Source organism: Pseudopodoces humilis, chromosome 2, assembly GCF_049639895.1.
Source record: "Pseudopodoces humilis isolate 2021_Gansu_Grassland_sample_001 chromosome 2, ASM4963989v1, whole genome shotgun sequence".
NCBI classification, from domain to species: domain Eukaryota; kingdom Metazoa; phylum Chordata; class Aves; order Passeriformes; family Paridae; genus Pseudopodoces; species Pseudopodoces humilis.
Window position 1 is genome coordinate 38,805,149 of NC_142201.1, and position 16,636 is coordinate 38,821,784.

General features: G+C 40.0%; 1 protein-coding gene across 1 annotated transcript in view; it reads right to left on the minus strand.

The window, feature by feature from the left end:
* Positions 1–7,716: 7,716 nt before the first annotated feature.
* Positions 7,717–16,636, minus strand: part of UBAC2 (UBA domain containing 2) — an 84,389-nt gene continuing 75,469 nt past the window's right edge. Inside the window, exons 8-9 of the mRNA XM_005516463.2 lie at positions 11,551–11,673; positions 7,717–8,346 (exon numbers count right to left, since the gene is read on the minus strand). Of these exons, the coding sequence (XP_005516520.1) occupies positions 8,239–8,346; positions 11,551–11,673 (231 nt within the window). The 3' untranslated portion in view covers positions 7,717–8,238. The remainder of the gene's footprint in view (positions 8,347–11,550; positions 11,674–16,636) is intronic.

The window sequence follows — 16,636 nt, forward strand, 5'->3', positions numbered from 1 at the left end:
TTGGATCCCAGCCCAGCTCTAAGGCTGCAGACCTGCCCTGGATGAACTCATGGGGCAAACCTTCCCATTAGTCCTTAATTTGAAGGGAGTAGAGAAAGAGGGACAAGAGGGTGGCCTTATGTGACCCTGACTGACCTTGAATCTGATGCCCTGAGGACTGTGAGAGCCTTGCTAAGGGAGGTTACTTGTGACTATTGCCAGAGCAAGAGGAGGAACCCTGGGAACATCAGGCTCCTGCTGAGGTTTGTGCCTCTCAGATGAAGAGAAAGTTGGCAGGAGCTTCCTCATCTCTGCTGAAATCACTAGACTATGATAAAAAACCCACACATAGGATTTCACAGTTCCTGGCATGTCTAGCCTTTTGTTTGAAGTTGGAAGGGACAGACACACACAGAGACATGAAAAGGAAAAAAGCGCTGCTTATTTTACTGAAAAGTAAACCTGAAAAGGTTTCATGAGCAGACACTTTTGATTAACACAAATCATTCTTTAAGGTAATAACCTTTTTTATGTCTAGAAAGTTAACAACAGTCACATGCAGCCCTTCATTGTTTTAAATGCACATGAATGAGCTTTTGGACGGTGATAGTTTTACTTATGGTATGGAGCTGAATGCTGCAGGCATGCTGAAGGCTGACTAAGAGTGATGCCTAAAATAACTCTGGTGGGACACAGACTCCAGTAGGTCCTTTCTGGAGGCTGAGCCCTCCTTAAAGCAGGTTTAACCTCAATGTTGACCTGCAGAGAGCCTTTGTCCTGAAAAGCATATTACAATGGACAAGAAAGAGCTGGGATGCAGTAATATGAGGGTATTAGTGGTCTGAACACCCTTGAAGGAGTCTGACTAGGCTGGTAGTTGCTGTACAGTTACATTGTCCTATTAACATGTGTGAGAAGTGATGGCTGGAAGGGAATTCTGTGTCACCTCATCCAACAGCCAAAGCAGGACTGTGGTTGGCACAATATCAGGCCTGACTTCATCCAGACAAGGCTTGGAAACTTCAGGCAAGGAGGGTCCCCTTACTGAGGTGACAGTTCCCGCTCTGCATTGTCCTCTGGATAAAAGCATTTTCCTCACCATCGTGTCTGAACCTCCCCATCCACAGCTGGTGGCTGTTGTCCCTAACATCACCCACTCGTGCTATGAAGAGCTCGGCTCTGCTATCATTGTAACTCAAATTCCACAGGGGGAATTTGTGTTGGGGGCTGACAGTGGTTCGTAGCTATTGGTTTTTATGTGAACACCAAAGCAGGGATCTGCAGCAGTGGCCAACCCTCCTACTCAAGATCAAGACATTGAGATGTTTTGCTAAGCTGCAGCCCACAGCTGCGAAAAAGCCAATCCATGACCAAGCATTCTTAGGAAGAGGTGGAGTATAAACATAACCTGGTTTGCTCCTTATTGGACTCTGTTTTTCTCAGAAGTACTTTATTAAGAAGGGTACCTCCACCTCTTGCCACCAGTAGGAGCCTTTGGAGTAGGAAATAGCTGAAAAGCTGGGTGTAGTGGTACAAAATGCAGGAGGTATCTGGCCTTCCTCCTCTGGATGGACACCAGCCTGGGCTACTTTGCTTTTGGAAGTACCAATACAGAGACAGCAGGCAATTAGCTGGAGCTGAGGAAATGAGATGGAGAAGGAAGGGACTTGGACAGAGTGGGTCAAGAGGAATCTGGGCAAATGAGAACTCCAAAGAACCCTTTATTGCCCAGACTATCTTGCTCACCAGTGGGTCCTCCCTGTCTGCTAGAAAAAGGAGCATTTCCCTAAAATTGAAGAGAAACCATACACAGCATTTTATCTAGAGGCACAGCAACATTTCCCTACACTTCACTGTTCACCTGTCAGGTCCAAGCTCCTCGTGTGATTCTTGCTGGCCCAGCAGCTACTGCCCACTGCCACGCTTCGAGCCACCAGCGGTCCCTTGGAATCACAGAAACACAGAACAGTTTAGGTTGAAAAAGACCTCGGAGATCCTTGAGACCAGCCACGAACCCAGCGCTGCCAAGGCCACCCCTAACCCATATCCCCCAGGTGCAGCAAAGACACCTGCATGTCTTTGGAGCAGCTCTGCACCGCTGGCCCCCGGCTCCCCCGGGGTGCAGCCCCGCAGTGCCCCGGCCGGGGGTACCCGTGGCCGGGCGAGAGGGATAGCGCCGGTTCCCGCCGAAAGGGGGAGTCGGAACCTTTGCTCGGTGCTGAAAAAACGCCCACGAATGTGAGGACGATGCCAGATGGGGCTGGTGCTTCCCCCACGCGTCTGCTGCCACGCCGGAATGTGCGCCTCTCGTAAGCCGGGGGGTTCTGGCGTGTGGGGGAAGCACACGACTGCGCACTGGGATCGACGGCGTGCAGAGAGCTGTCACTGCACCGTATGCAGGTAATTCTTGCTTTTCTGCAGCCTGTTGCTGCTGTGCTGTCTTCCAAGAGAACACTCTGCTTTTATCTGAGGGCAGAGAGTACACTTTGTGGACACACAACAATAGTTAATACATGCACAGATACAGGATATACTGTCTGCATCAGAAGAATATCCTGGGCTGCATCAAAAGCAGCATGACCAGCAGGTCAAGGGAGATGATTTTGTCCCTATATTCAGCTTTGATGAGATCCCACCTGGAATACTACAGCACGGGAACAACATGGATGTGTTGGAGCAAGATGTGGGCCACCAAGACAATCCAGGTTGTGGAGCACCTCTCCTTTGAAGACAGGATGAGGGACTTGGGGTTGTTCAGCCTGGAGAAGGACCCAGGGACACCTTAGATCACTTAAAAGCTAAGTACCTAAAGCCCCCAAGGCAGCTGGAGAGGGACTTTTGACAAGGGCCTGTTTTGACAAGAGCCTGTAGTGACAGGACAAAGGGGAATGTCTTCAAAGTGAAAGAGAGCAGGTTTAGATGAGATATTAGGACAAAGTTCTTTACATGGGGGTGGTGAGACACTGCAACAGGCTGCCAAGAGAAGCTGTGGATGACCCATCCCTGGAAGTGTTCAAGCACTGGGTTGGATGAAGCTTTGAGCAACCTGGTCTAGTGAAAGGTGTCCCTGCCCATGGCAGGGGGGCTGGGCAGAGCTCAAACAGAACAGCTTTTTTTCCCTCAGCAGTGGTTCCCAACTTCCACACCTCTTCAGTCTGTGCTCCAAATTGTCCTGAACTGAACATATTGCATGTCATACATAACATTTGTAAGCCAGTAAAATATTGTAATGTACTAACGCACATATCTTCTAGAAATAAAAGCTTCTCATGGCCAAGTAACAATGGCCTAGTGTGATTGATCAGGCCAGGAGATGTGGGCAACTGTTTCCTCCTCAGAGGTGCACCTGTGCCTCTGCCCCCTCCCAAGAAAATGACCAGAAGCAGTGAGGGGCAAGCACAAGCTCTCAATCCACTTCCCTTACACAGGTGGTGTACTCTCATGGAACAGGGAATTAGAAATGACCTTCCATGGGAAAAGCTGCAGGACCTGCGAGGAGCTGTGTCCTTTCTGGAGGAGGTCTCTCCACAGCTGGGACGGAGAGGTGCCAGGAGAAGTCAGGTTGACAGGACTAACTGCTTTGGAAGCCAGAAGCATCTGCATTCTCACATACAAGTGGCTCCAGGGTTTGCTGTACTGCCCAGCTGCTGGGATGGCGCTGCTCTCTCACTTGCCACATGTACCACCTCCTGTACCTGACCAAATAAAATGTGAGGATTGCCCTATCAGACACCGCTAAAAAAAACCTGAGTGGATTGTCAGTACAAGATTAACCATAACCTTGCATATTTTCATTTTCCACAGGAAATCCTGCAAATCCTTTTAAAATTTAACTTAGTGCAATGCAACACTGTCTCCCTCTCTCTCAGCAGACCTTCTCTTTCTGTCCTCAGTTCTACTTCGCTCCTCTTTCCTAAACTCTCTGTGTTTGCTCAGCTCCACTTGGCCATCTCTCTCAAGTCCTTTCCTTTGCTAATCTTACATGACACTTATGGTCCCTACCTATCCTAAGTCAATAGGTCAGATCCTGCTTTTAGTTTAGCCATGATTCTGGAAATTTTCACCCATTTTTAAAGTATGTATATTCCTGCTTTCTCCACTGCAACCATTCAGGTTTAGAAACAGCCCCCTACAAACAGGTATGAGCCAAACTAACTTCTCTTTCCTCTTAAAACTCTCCTTTGGAAAACAAATGATGACAGCTGCACTACCAATGTGTTCAGATTCTCAACAGTCACACCCATTTGTCTGGTTGTAACATTCCTTTGCTCCCACCACTGGTGTCTCACCTCATATTTGCACCAAACACTGTTGGAAGCACGCACCCTCTTCGAGTTTCAGAGTGGACTTTCTGTGGTGAAAGAATCCCTTTATATATGCAAACAGAAGGAATGTAGTCCTACTAAAAATTAAACTAGTATTTTTTAAGTAAATGCACACACATTTTAAATATATATATATATATAAATATAAATAAATATGCCTGCATGTGTGTATATATATATAAACACGTATAGTGTGTGTGCGTTCATGTGACTCTAGTCTCTAGTAAAACATTTGTTCAAAACATGCTCATTTATATAAAATACTGATTATTGTGGCCACACAGTAAAAGAAAGCTAATCTCATGTAGGTTTTTCTTGTGGAGGAATACACAGGAATTTAATTGCACTTTTGTATCAAATCCCTCTATTAGTTCAAATGAATGCTGTACATTTATTTATCCTCAAACAGATGTGGTTCCCTCATAGCATGGGAGTTGTAGTTCAGAGTGTTTCTAAAGCTTGGTGCCTTTGTAACTGCACAGATACTCCAAATACACACGTTTGACAGAGGGAGGAGGTCTTTCAATACAGATTTTTAATTTTTTTTTAGCAAACTCTTAGCTCCACTTAAATTCATTGAACTAATACATAAATATTCTCACTCACTCTCTGTATATATACACATGCATATACATATATATGCATATATATAATCATATATATATACATACAAACAGGAGAGCCAGAAATGTTGCCCTTTGCCCAGTACCTTGCAATAAGTTTTTCTGGCTCGTTCTTCTGTTCCAGACAGAAATAACAAGACCTTTTCTCCACCACATTATTCCAAAAGGCACTGCTAAGTGCTAGACAGCACAGGCTGGTGCATAAACCAGCTGCGACAGTCCCTGCGCTCACTCAGTAACAGGCAGCCTTTAATGCTTGTTTTGAGGGAGGAAAATGGTTTTGGTAGGTCTTGAGAGCAATCAGTCTCCATCTTGGCAAAATGTTAAGGCTTGAGAACCTGAGCCTTGTGGCTTATCAGGTTGATTTACACAAATATCAACCTCACCGTGGGTGTATTTCAAAGTGTCACATAACTGTCTAGGAAAGTCCCCCAAAAAGTTACTCGAGTGCTGTCTCATGAGATGACATTCCCAGTCTAGCAGGGAAATTTTAACAGCAGCAACTACTTTTATTTCAATATATCAAATCTTGGCTTTACTAGAACTAGAGTGAATTTTCTAGGGACTTGAAATCCAATACGTAGAAATGTATTCTGCTTGCTTCCTGCTGCCCAAAAAATGTCTTGTGTCACACACAGATTAGAAACTGTGCGATGAGACATTCAAAACTCTATCAGACAAACCCAGCGTAGGCTGTGAAGAACACGCTCCTCACATTCCCAGAAATAGTTCATGAAAATTTCACCATCAAGTGGAAACTGAGTTGTTTTCCAGCTCTAACATGTGAATCTTCTACGGTTCTTGCATGAAACAGGAATTGTTTTCAATGGCCTCTCAGACCTCTTCTTTTACCATTGTTTTTTGTTTGTTGGTTTGTTTTGTTGGGTTTTTTTTAATTGGAAATCACAACCCTGGCAGCATTTTGAACACAGACTTTTCTCACAATCAAGTGGAGTTTTCAACTGACATCACCAAGACCTGCATTTTACCCCTTAGGTTTAACCATGTTTTGCAGAATGCCCAGCAAAATGGGATTTTCCACGCACCCAAGACATTTGAATACCCCCTGTACAGGCAACAGTAAGAAAGGATTTAGACTCGGAGACACTTACATATCCCATATGGAACTTAACATGTTTTAAAATTCCAAGGAATAAAATAGTCTTTGTTCTTGTCGCTACAGCAGGGTAATGTCTGAAAAGGGCACATTTATTTACTCTGGGCTAGGCAGACTTTTATTTCCTACAGACAAAATTTGATTTCTGAAGTATTTTACCAGTCTTTATTGCTACTTTTGGATAAAATATTTGTGAAGGAAGAATCAGTATGTTTCAAAATTAAAACCTGTACCTGTTTCAAAAGAAATAAGTATGCATGTACAAATTAAGGTTGGACTTCTTTTTCTTACACGTATCCTTTGCTTTCCAAGACAGCAGGTTCCCAGAGTTCCCTAGGTAAATAAGTGTCTGTGGTCTACACACACACACACACACATAGCTTTAGCTTCACACAAACAAAACCTTTCCATTAAAAAGCAGACCCTCCCTAAATAATATGATCATAAAACAAGCCAAACCCAGAAGGTCAAAGCCTAAGAAAACGCATTGTCATTCCAAAACCCCCTTACTTTACCCACTGCAAAATACAAAAGAAATACATACAGAACATTGACTTAATTAAACATTGTCATTTGCTGAATTTGATGCAATTTGGAGATAAGGACTTGTATGCCCAAAAGACTTTTCAGTTTTATCAGTCAATTAAAAAAGTAAAAGAGAAGTATCTCTCTCCCCTAAATCTTGTCCTGTAATTTCCTGGTACATTTTCCAGGCTAAGTGAGACTGCAAAGATCTGTGCTGTGGTACACAGTGTTCATCTGGATTTCTAAAACATCCCCTACGCACCTGTTATTGCCTCTGCTACAGTTCTTGTGACCTATACCTTATTCTAAATGTATGTATGTGAAATATGCCAGTGTATATATAAACAGACACACATGCACACGCTGTACACACACAAGTACATACAGAAACATACATGAAATGTGTAAGATATGTGTGTAGATTGGTTTCATGGAGCTGCCCTATGGAATCTTGTATTCCTTCAGAGATGTTACCCTTTCTGTACCCAGCCTCCTGCAACTCCTAAGGTGATAATACTGAACACTTCTGAGAGGCAAGCCAAGCAAACTGATTCAGGAATCAGTCCAAACTTCAAACCCAACATGGCACAAACTTGGCACTTCTGTCCTTTTGCCTCCTGTGCCAGCCTGGATCATCCCTAATGTTCACGTTTCAGCCTGTGGTCAACACTAAGTTGCTTCAGACAGTGAGAATCCAGGGCCATTCTCATCTCTGACACTAGAAACCTAGAATTAAATGTAGAAAAGCTATCTTTTTGTCATTTCCTTTTAAGACAGTAGGTAGCCAGCTGAAAAAAAAAAATGAAAGCAGCACATAGGACACTGCATACATCCATTGTTACAGAAGTCATCTCTGAGTTAGCCATGGAAGTCATTCACATCATTCCAGTTCTGATCTTATTGCATCATTCAATTCACCTTTATTGCTTCCAGTGAGTATCTTCATGACCCGTATTTGAACAGCAATTCGCTCGGTTTGTAAAAATTCAACTTTACAGCGGTCACTTGCTGTAGCTCACTATACATACATACATTAATTTTCTCTCATCCTATCTGTCTAGTATGTGCTGAATGACAACTTTTATTCAAAAAGAAATTTGAGAAATAAAATATTACAGGCATTAATAAAACTTTGCAAAGAATGACATAATAGTCCCATAACCTTTTATTGAGTTGTAAATTAAGCGATCTTCAAACCTCTTATTACTGTAATAAAAAATCAAGTACTGTAAAATAACATTTAAGCTAGAGAAATTAGACTTATAAATGAAGAAAATATAATTTTTCTTGACAGGTAAATCTAGCTGTTGTAGTTGTTGGAGATTTTTTTTTCCTAGTCATTAAAGTCTGATAACGTCTAACAAGGATTTACAAGAAAAAGCCCACCTATTTTATTTAAAAATAAACTTAGGTGATATCCAGTAACAAGTAGAAACTAAAGTTACTTTGAGAAGGATAACCAGACTAGAAACCACCAAGTGATCCGAAGGCTTGGGAACAGTTCACATAATTTCTTAGCATCACTCTGAGTCATCCGTCACGTGGAGCTTTTTCTCTCTTCTGATGCTCTTGTGGGGCTGACCTTGGTGAGTCTGGCCAGCAGGTGGCTTGGATCCTCTCCCAGGCATGTACAAACCCGTGGGGTGAAGTTCCTTCACGCAGAAAACCATCAGTGCTGCAGTAGAAAATTAGTGGCTACATTTAAGTCATTATTTGAAGCCCTCAGAGCTTCTAAAGCATCTCCTCTGGAAAACCCCATTTCCATTAGTCGTGCAACCTGGAAAAGAAATGAAGAAATCGCTTTTCCACTGATCAAAGATCTATCTAGGACAGCGTGCTTCAAAATGTTGCCACAGAGATGACCGCCACTTAATTCAAAGCCAATTGCAGAAAATGCCACACCTGTATTTTCCTGGCTGGTCCAGTTTTGAAAGAAGAGTAAAATCCAAAGTCTGGTACCACACATGACAACTACAGTCTGACCTGGGGCTTGCTGCTCTCAACAAGAGCATCTCAAGAAACCAACACTGACCAAAACACAGAATTATAGAGCAGATGAGAAAACCTATCCAGAATGAATCTTCAGCTCTTTTTCTTGAAAATATCTACATTATTCCAGAGGGCATAAAAAACCCTCAAAACTATTCATTCCAGGTATTGGAGGTTTTTTAAATAAACCTTAAAGTTAGTCCTAAAGTAGAGGCAGTACAATACTTAAATTGGTTTAGTAAAATTTTTGGGGGGCTTCTACATATACTCAAAAAAGCAGCTTTTTTGCCAAAAACTTCTGCAAAGCAAAAATCAATGACATCTGATGGAAAAATTACATGAAAAAGGACACATTAAGATAGTGATTTTGTTAAATCAATAACCATTTGACCAGCCCTCTCTATAATATCATGTACTTAACACCTAACCTTTGTGCTCTGTGTTAACAGATATTCAAAGCACCATCTGTAAAAAGGCAATGCATGCATAACCAAATTTAATTTATGGGTAAATACCAATTTAAAGTACATTTAAAATCTACAATCTCACTTTGTTATGACCACAAGTCACAATATAACTCATTCACTTTTATAATTAATCTTCCAGAAGTGGAAAAACAAGATGTGGGAGGGCAGAGAATGGGATGTAAAAGTAACTGCAGCCACTGGCAGCATAAAGAATTTCTCATCCTGCTTCAAAGGGCCTTATGACCAGACACCACAACTCCTGATCCAGGATGTCCTGGGCTACAGAAGCTGCCAGAGAGCTACTGCAGGGAGCCTGCAGCAGCAGAGTGAAGCAGGAATGCAGAAGAGGCTGTACACATCTCAAGAAGAATCTTCCCAGAGTGCAAAACCAATGTGCAGCACTAGCACTGAAAGTATTTTTAAAAGAAAGTTGCCACCAAAAGCAGCTTTTCTTTCCTCTAAGACACCTCCAGAACTTTCAATATTTTTAGTCATCTCTGCTTTGGTGACTTACTGAGAAGTGTATAACTGCCAAGTTTTCCCAGAGGCTCAGATCCTCCTTTTCTTAATATAAATACACCCCCACAACACATTTGAGAACAGCTACCTTGGTTGTCAGAATATCAACCTTACAACCCAGTGCCACATTTTTTCACCTTCTTGTACGGAGAGAAATGAATTGTTACTTTCGACACTTCTGCAACAATAGTTTAAGTCCAAACTCAATTTCATAACCTGAAACTCTTATTTTTCATCTAAGATTGCGTTTTTTTATGAGAAAAAGGGCAGGGAGTGGTATAAAAGCTAACCACAGAAACACTACAGAAGTAAAGTTTTTACTGCAGCTCCCATGAATTCTAACTTTAAGAAATGGTGGCTGGAATTGCAACGTTCCTATTTACAGAAAAATTCATTGAGCATCACAGGGAATAGTAACAAGAAAAACCTCTTTTCATCTGAGAGTATTTTTACCACAGGAAATGAATCCAGCTCCAGGAAACAGAGTGTATAACTGGCAACAGTAACTAAAGGTGCTAAAACCTCACAAGAAATGCAGAGATTTTTGTACCAAAAGGATTGAAAATGCTCACAAATTTTAATGTGATGAACAGATGAAACCCTTGCATTTCTGCCATTTTGAGACAACTTGTGTCATTATTAGTAGTCTTGAAAAACCAGCCAAAGGTGCTTTATTGACTTCTTTGCAGGGTTACCAGAGAGTCAAGCCCTACATCCTCAATGCATCAGGAAATGTAAGTGCATTTGCTTTTATAAATCTGGGCTTAAAGGCCTTGGGTAAGAATCCAGCATAAGTCAGACTAGAACTATTTCATTAGTTTTGGCCCAAAAATAGAAGTCCCCACAAGCAGAATTTGTCAATAAGTAAGCCAACCCAGCAGGGAAATCTTGTGGTCCATGCCATACTGGCGCTGAGTAGGCTTTCAGGACAGCCAAAACTAAGTTTCTGGTCTTTGTCTCAGAAGGTGCATTTTAGTGTGGGGTTTTTATTTTTATTTTCTTTTTGTTCGTTAGTTGGGGTTTTGTTGTTTTGGGGTTTTTTTGTTTGCTTGCTTTTGGTTTGTTTTTTTGTTCAGTTTGGATTTTTTTCCTTTCTAGATGTAGCACAGGAGGTTTGTAGTCAAAAGAGCAGTTAAAAGTTTTGAACATTTTGAACATAATCTAACATCCAGTCAAAGCTATAAATCAGTCAAAGCATAAATGAGCTCAGTTTAAACTGAAAATGACAGTGCTGCTACCAAGTCTTGACTTATCTCCTTATAAAAAAGGAAAAAAGGAAAGAAACCTACTCTTGTTCAAGGGTAGCAGAGACCTTAAACTATAAAATGGCTAATACAGCTAACTGCAGGTAGGCTACAACCTGGAGAAATTGACTGCATGCAATAAATCCTGAATGCAGGAATAAGACTATTCTTAAATTTCTGAGTAAATAATCATCTCTTCTGAGAATAAAACTATCAACAAAAGTCCAGAAGTCTAAATCTATACTTGATAGAAAGGACATAAACTTCTCTGTAGCATCAATATAAGGAATCAGGTGACCACATTACTTAGGGAAATATCCAAGTGTTAGCCCAAATGTGTTTTGCAGTCCACAGTTGGCATAACTTTCTTATTTAAAAGAAACCCAAATGATGGAATTGGAAACTTAAGCTGTGGACTTCAGCAAACATGATTTCTACAAGACAAATAATGACATTTATTTATCATTCTTGTTTCTTTGAAACATTTATTTTATCAGATTTGAATAGTTTCCACTACTGAAACCATCAGCACCTGTAAGTACAAAATACAAGCAGTAACACATGAAAGTAGAAACTCACAAGTAGCTCTGTAACTCTGGTTTGGATGGTAATGACAGTAGTGTCTCTGTATTACAACCATTAGCTTATATTCTAATTTTTGCTGTTATAGAAACCATTAAACTGTGTAAACAGATGATAAAAAATTAGTAGAGATTAATTCCTAACAATTTTTAATGCAATTTTAAAATAGAAAGTGTTTACCTGCTCTTCAGAAACCTCAGTAGGTGGAGGTATGCCTTGTTCAGACGGGTGATGATCTTGATAATTCGCATTATGTCTATGACGTAAAGGAGGAAACAGTCTATTCCAGTTAATCATCCCACCCTGAAAGCAGACACCGCTGTCAGTCTTTGCAAAAAGAACTACAAATATTTTAAACAAAAAGATCATCCATATCACATAATATGAAAGCAGATGTTTAAATACTTTATTTGAAGCAACAAAAACTGCTGTAGTCTCCTATGAAGCAAAAATTGGTAATTGCTTACTGCTTCACTAGTTAATTGAAGTAATCACTGCAAACTATGGAAAACTGCTAACAGAAGGAGGAAAGGATGTTTCAGATCCATTGGGATATATCTGTTTTAGTACAGTGCTAGGTTTCTGAGACTGAAAGATAGCTATCTTTACTAAGAGGGGTTTGCCTGGCAAGAGATGCAACAGCAGGTCCTGCAAGTACTTTACAAAATTGCTGCTGAAGCTAACGGGGGAAAAAAGAGTACAAGAAATAAGTGAGGGGAAAAAGCAAAAGGGACTTTTCAGCACATCAGTAAAATCACATCAGGAAAACCAGAATAAACCTTCAGGACACCTGGGACTTGCAGACCCACCACATTTACCTAACTTTAGTGTATTAAATATTGTTGCAAAACATGGACATGTTCCAGTGCCAAAACATCTTGTATCTGCAATAATAATGCAAATGCACAGCAGTAACATAGATAAGGTGCAAATCACAGAACTGAAACTTCCTCTTAGCAACCAAGCTTCAATTCTTGTAATAATAAAACATTTGAAAGAAATAAAGAAATAAGAAATTTGGAACATAAAGAAGAAATACTAAAATACAAACTTTATAATTATCCAGAAATAATGAATTCTTATTTCAGTAGCTTAAACAGACATTTTGGAAAGGGTTTTGTATCACACAAAGCCCATCGATCCTGTGAGCAGGTACGAGCAAACCTCAATCTCTCTTTTCTATAGTTTGTTGAAACTTCTTTTGCCATCTATGCTGTCCTTTCCCTCCTCCCCTGCTCTTCCTGTTACTACGGAGAAGATCCCCCTCCCTTTCTGTATATATAGGACATGGCCTTCCTTCCTCTAGTTGCTCTATTTTAGTTCTATAACGTTGTTTCTCAGAAGGCCTTCCTCTTACAAGTTTTTTCTTTTCTTCTCTCAGAGTGCTCTTCCTGCCTTTATGTACCCTTAGAGCATTAAATCCCCTCTGCTCAATCAGATCAGCAACAGCTACATGTGCTCCTAGACCACAAAAAAAATATTTAGCATTCCTGCCCTTTCCTTTGTTTCAGAGGAGACCCAACCAGCCCAGACACCATAGGGGGCAGTAAAATGGCACACTTAAAAAAGCATTTGAAGAGTCATGAGACTTGAAACATCAGCTTGAGAAATATTCTAGTCCCTTCTATACTACAGTACATTTTTCCCTGTAAGGATGTGAAATAGCCAGAAGCCACGACCTGTTTTCAAGACATAGATTCCACTGTTAGTGAATTTGAATTAAAAAAAAAAGTGTCTACATTTCCATACATACTGTATGAAATATTTGCTTAACATTCATGAGGTTTTGACCAAAGGATTCTGCGTAAGTCTCATGTTAGTCAAACAGCACAGCGTAGTAAAAAAAACCGAACTGGTTTGGAGCATAAGCCTAAGGAGAAAGAGGGATCTCAGATCTTCTACTGACACCACTGCACTTACTTTGTGGTCTTGGGAAATCACGTCCTGTACTTCCCCACCTATAATTTCCCATAACTCAGAATTACGTTGAGTTTTAAATTGTGAACTTCGAATTTCTCACGGTCTACTAAGCTCTACAGTTCAGTGAGAGCACTGCACTAATGCTGCTTTACATGTTTTTATTATTTAGAGACAACTTGAGGAGGAGAAAGTAACTCTGCACAAGTCATTCACACTGAACTGGTAAAAATACTAACAGGACTATGACACATTCCTTTGAAACACTGTCATACATAATAATGTATATAAAATATAAAATCTACAATATACATTAATTTACCTTTATTTCAGTGTATCTGGGGAGCAAAATAAATTCCAGAAATACCCTGAGCTTCAATACTGAGCTGCCTATTCCAGTTTGGTTTTGCATCCTCCCTGTCCTGTGCTCTCTCACCTAACACTACAGACAGACTTGTCTACTGCCTAAGCGAACAATACAGTTTGCATTAAGATACACAGAATTCATTATTTTCAATAAGAACTGCAGTTTTCTTGCAAATACAACTATTTAGTTTTGAAGGTTTACAGCAGATAACAACTACAGATGTGGACTGAAGCATTCAGAAGAGTTTCACGTGAAGACCCCTTCCCAGAGAAAACAGACTACACAAATTAGATCAAAATAGAATATTTCAATTACCTTTGGAAACTGTAATAAACATAATTTATCAGTTCTTAACTATATTAATGAGAGGAAAATATCCAGCATTTGATGGTAGGTGAACACTGATGGTTAGGACTAGGTAAGGAGGATGCCTTAAACCTCTTACATCCAGAGCTAGGTTCCACAACTGACAGACTTGAGATATCTTGCACTGAGATTACCTCAGGCAATATTTTTCTTGGTCCTGATCTTTGGTGTTGGTAAGCAGCCAGTGCAGGTGTACTGCTGGAGAATGAGAAGCACTGAAAAATTCTAGACTATGATTCATAAAAATGCTGTGCACAATTTGGTGCCTGAGCCCTTTTCTCTGTTTACAGCTTGGTCTTTGACATCAGGAAAAAGATTTGACAAAAACACTGCTTCATTAATTATTTGACTAGAAGGGTGACAAGATAAACCTAAGAAAGGCCTATAATCCTCACTTTAATCCTATGCTGTGATTTTTTAGAAAGAGTTAGAAATTTCCTTTGGTTTAGCAGCACTGACTGGGTGAATCAGTTGATGTTAAGTTCTTTGTTACAGCCTGACAGGAGACAAACATACCAAGGAAGTAATTTTACTGGTCTCTAATAAATCACTGTTGCAAATGGATTAGGAGAACACTGGTAATGTTGGAACTCCTGTTACAGGAAGACAACAAACTCGTCACAAGTTTAGATGACCAAAGAATGAGATTTAAGAATGGATCTAAAGAAATGGAAAAATAGCAGCTCTTCATTACAGAAAAGGTTTTAAGGAAATGCCATATTGATGATTTACTCCTGGATAGCTGCCAAGGCTTTACGTACAGAACCTGCGCCTTCTGAGGTCACATCCTTGACTTTTTATTTGAGTTGCTGTTTTTTTCTTATAGTGGGGCCTGGGACAAGGCCTGTTCTGTTTACAAGAAAGAAGTATCCTCCTTTCCTACAGAATAAGGAAGAAATATCTAGAGCTAGAAAAGAGGCTGTCTCTGTACAGACTACTAAAACCCTAGTTATGTGATTCCTTTTCAGATAATCTCCTTCTTCTCTGTTTTGAAAAACAGCTCAACCTGTTTCCCACATACACAGCTGCCATGGCATATTTTGTAAAAGCACTTCTTATCCAAAGCTTGACAAATGAAAGTGGTGTATTATGGACAACTAAAGAATATCCAGTTATTTAGCTTTCAGATATGCACGTATTTTAATTAGATTAATTTCAAAAGAAGCGAAAGAAAGGCTTTATTAAAATCCTCTTTGTGATGCATGTGGTTAAGATATTTTGATAATGTTATCTCCTGTAGATGGTTAATGCCAACTTGTCATCTGCTTGCACAAACAGGAAGCACCTCCTGATGTGTCCACCATTTCTAACATAATAACCACAGCAAAAAAAAAAAAAAAAAGGAAAGAAAAAGGAAATTGCTTTGCATTTCACCTTTTAAAGTTACGTTTGTAAAATATTCCACTCTGTATAGAAGCCTTTACTTGATAAAGACATAAATATTGTCTTACTTTTTTTCATATAAAGCTTCATAAAAGAAATTACTGACAACAAGAAACACTGACTTGCTTTTCTGGCATAAATTTTTCAACAATGTGTTGACTCCAAAGTCCACATACTGATGAAATAAAAAAAACAAAAAAAAAAAGCACAGCCTTGGATGACATGACATCTGCTGCCCTAAACATTGCATGAGAGAAAAATGTGGAATTTCCAGTACACTTACTCAAAATCTAGCCTGCCTCTTTTTGTGAAGATAAAATTCTTTCAGTTTATTTGGTTGTTTGGGGAAACTTTTTTTTGTGTTTTGTTTTCCTCTTATTTTAGTAACTTCCCTCTTTTAAAAGGGGGTAGAAACATAATAGTATTAATTTTGTAAGCATTGTTCTTAATGACAGAAAGAATTTTTCACCAAGTGAAGCACTCCAGCAATTTTTAACGATATTCTAATTTCCTGGAAATTTATCCTACAGACAAGTCTATTCAGCCAAAAGGCTCTGTCTCCAGCTCTTAGTTTCTGCATCCTGAACTTTGATGCCCGCATTGTCCCTGAGGAGCCCATGTGTCACATAAGTTCAGAAATCCACATGTGGTCTTTTCTGAAGCCTGATCAGCTATTTCCTTTGAAATCTAGAAGGAACACCTTAATCTGGCTTCTGAAGCCTGAGAGACAATGGAAGGGATTTCGGCACTGGCATGACACTGGGGGTGTCCAGTGTTCCAAATGAAGGCAGGTCCACCAGCATGAGCATGGAGTCTGTACTTGAGGAAATAACTTCAGCTCTTTTTTAGACATTTTGCACAAAACAGTGTCAGTTTTAATCCTTACCCCATGGCTCTTTGGATGTGGACTGGTGATGTTGAACTGGCATTAAAACATGATGATTAGACAGATAATTCTTCACTCACCTCATATGCAAAAACCTTTTCAAAGAGTAATAAGGAATAAGTAAAGACTGGAACCAAAGTGAGAAATCAGAGTTTTAAAATTGTTTTGATTTGACTAGCTGAGATAATAAACTCTTGGCACAAAGAAAACTCAAACCAAAATCCTCTAAAATACAACAAAAGCACATTCCCTAGTATATAAAAGGCTAGTGTGTGATGACATAGGGAAAAAAATAGATCAGCATCCCATTCTGGGATGTGAAGATTCAAGTTCTTTCTTAGGCTGTA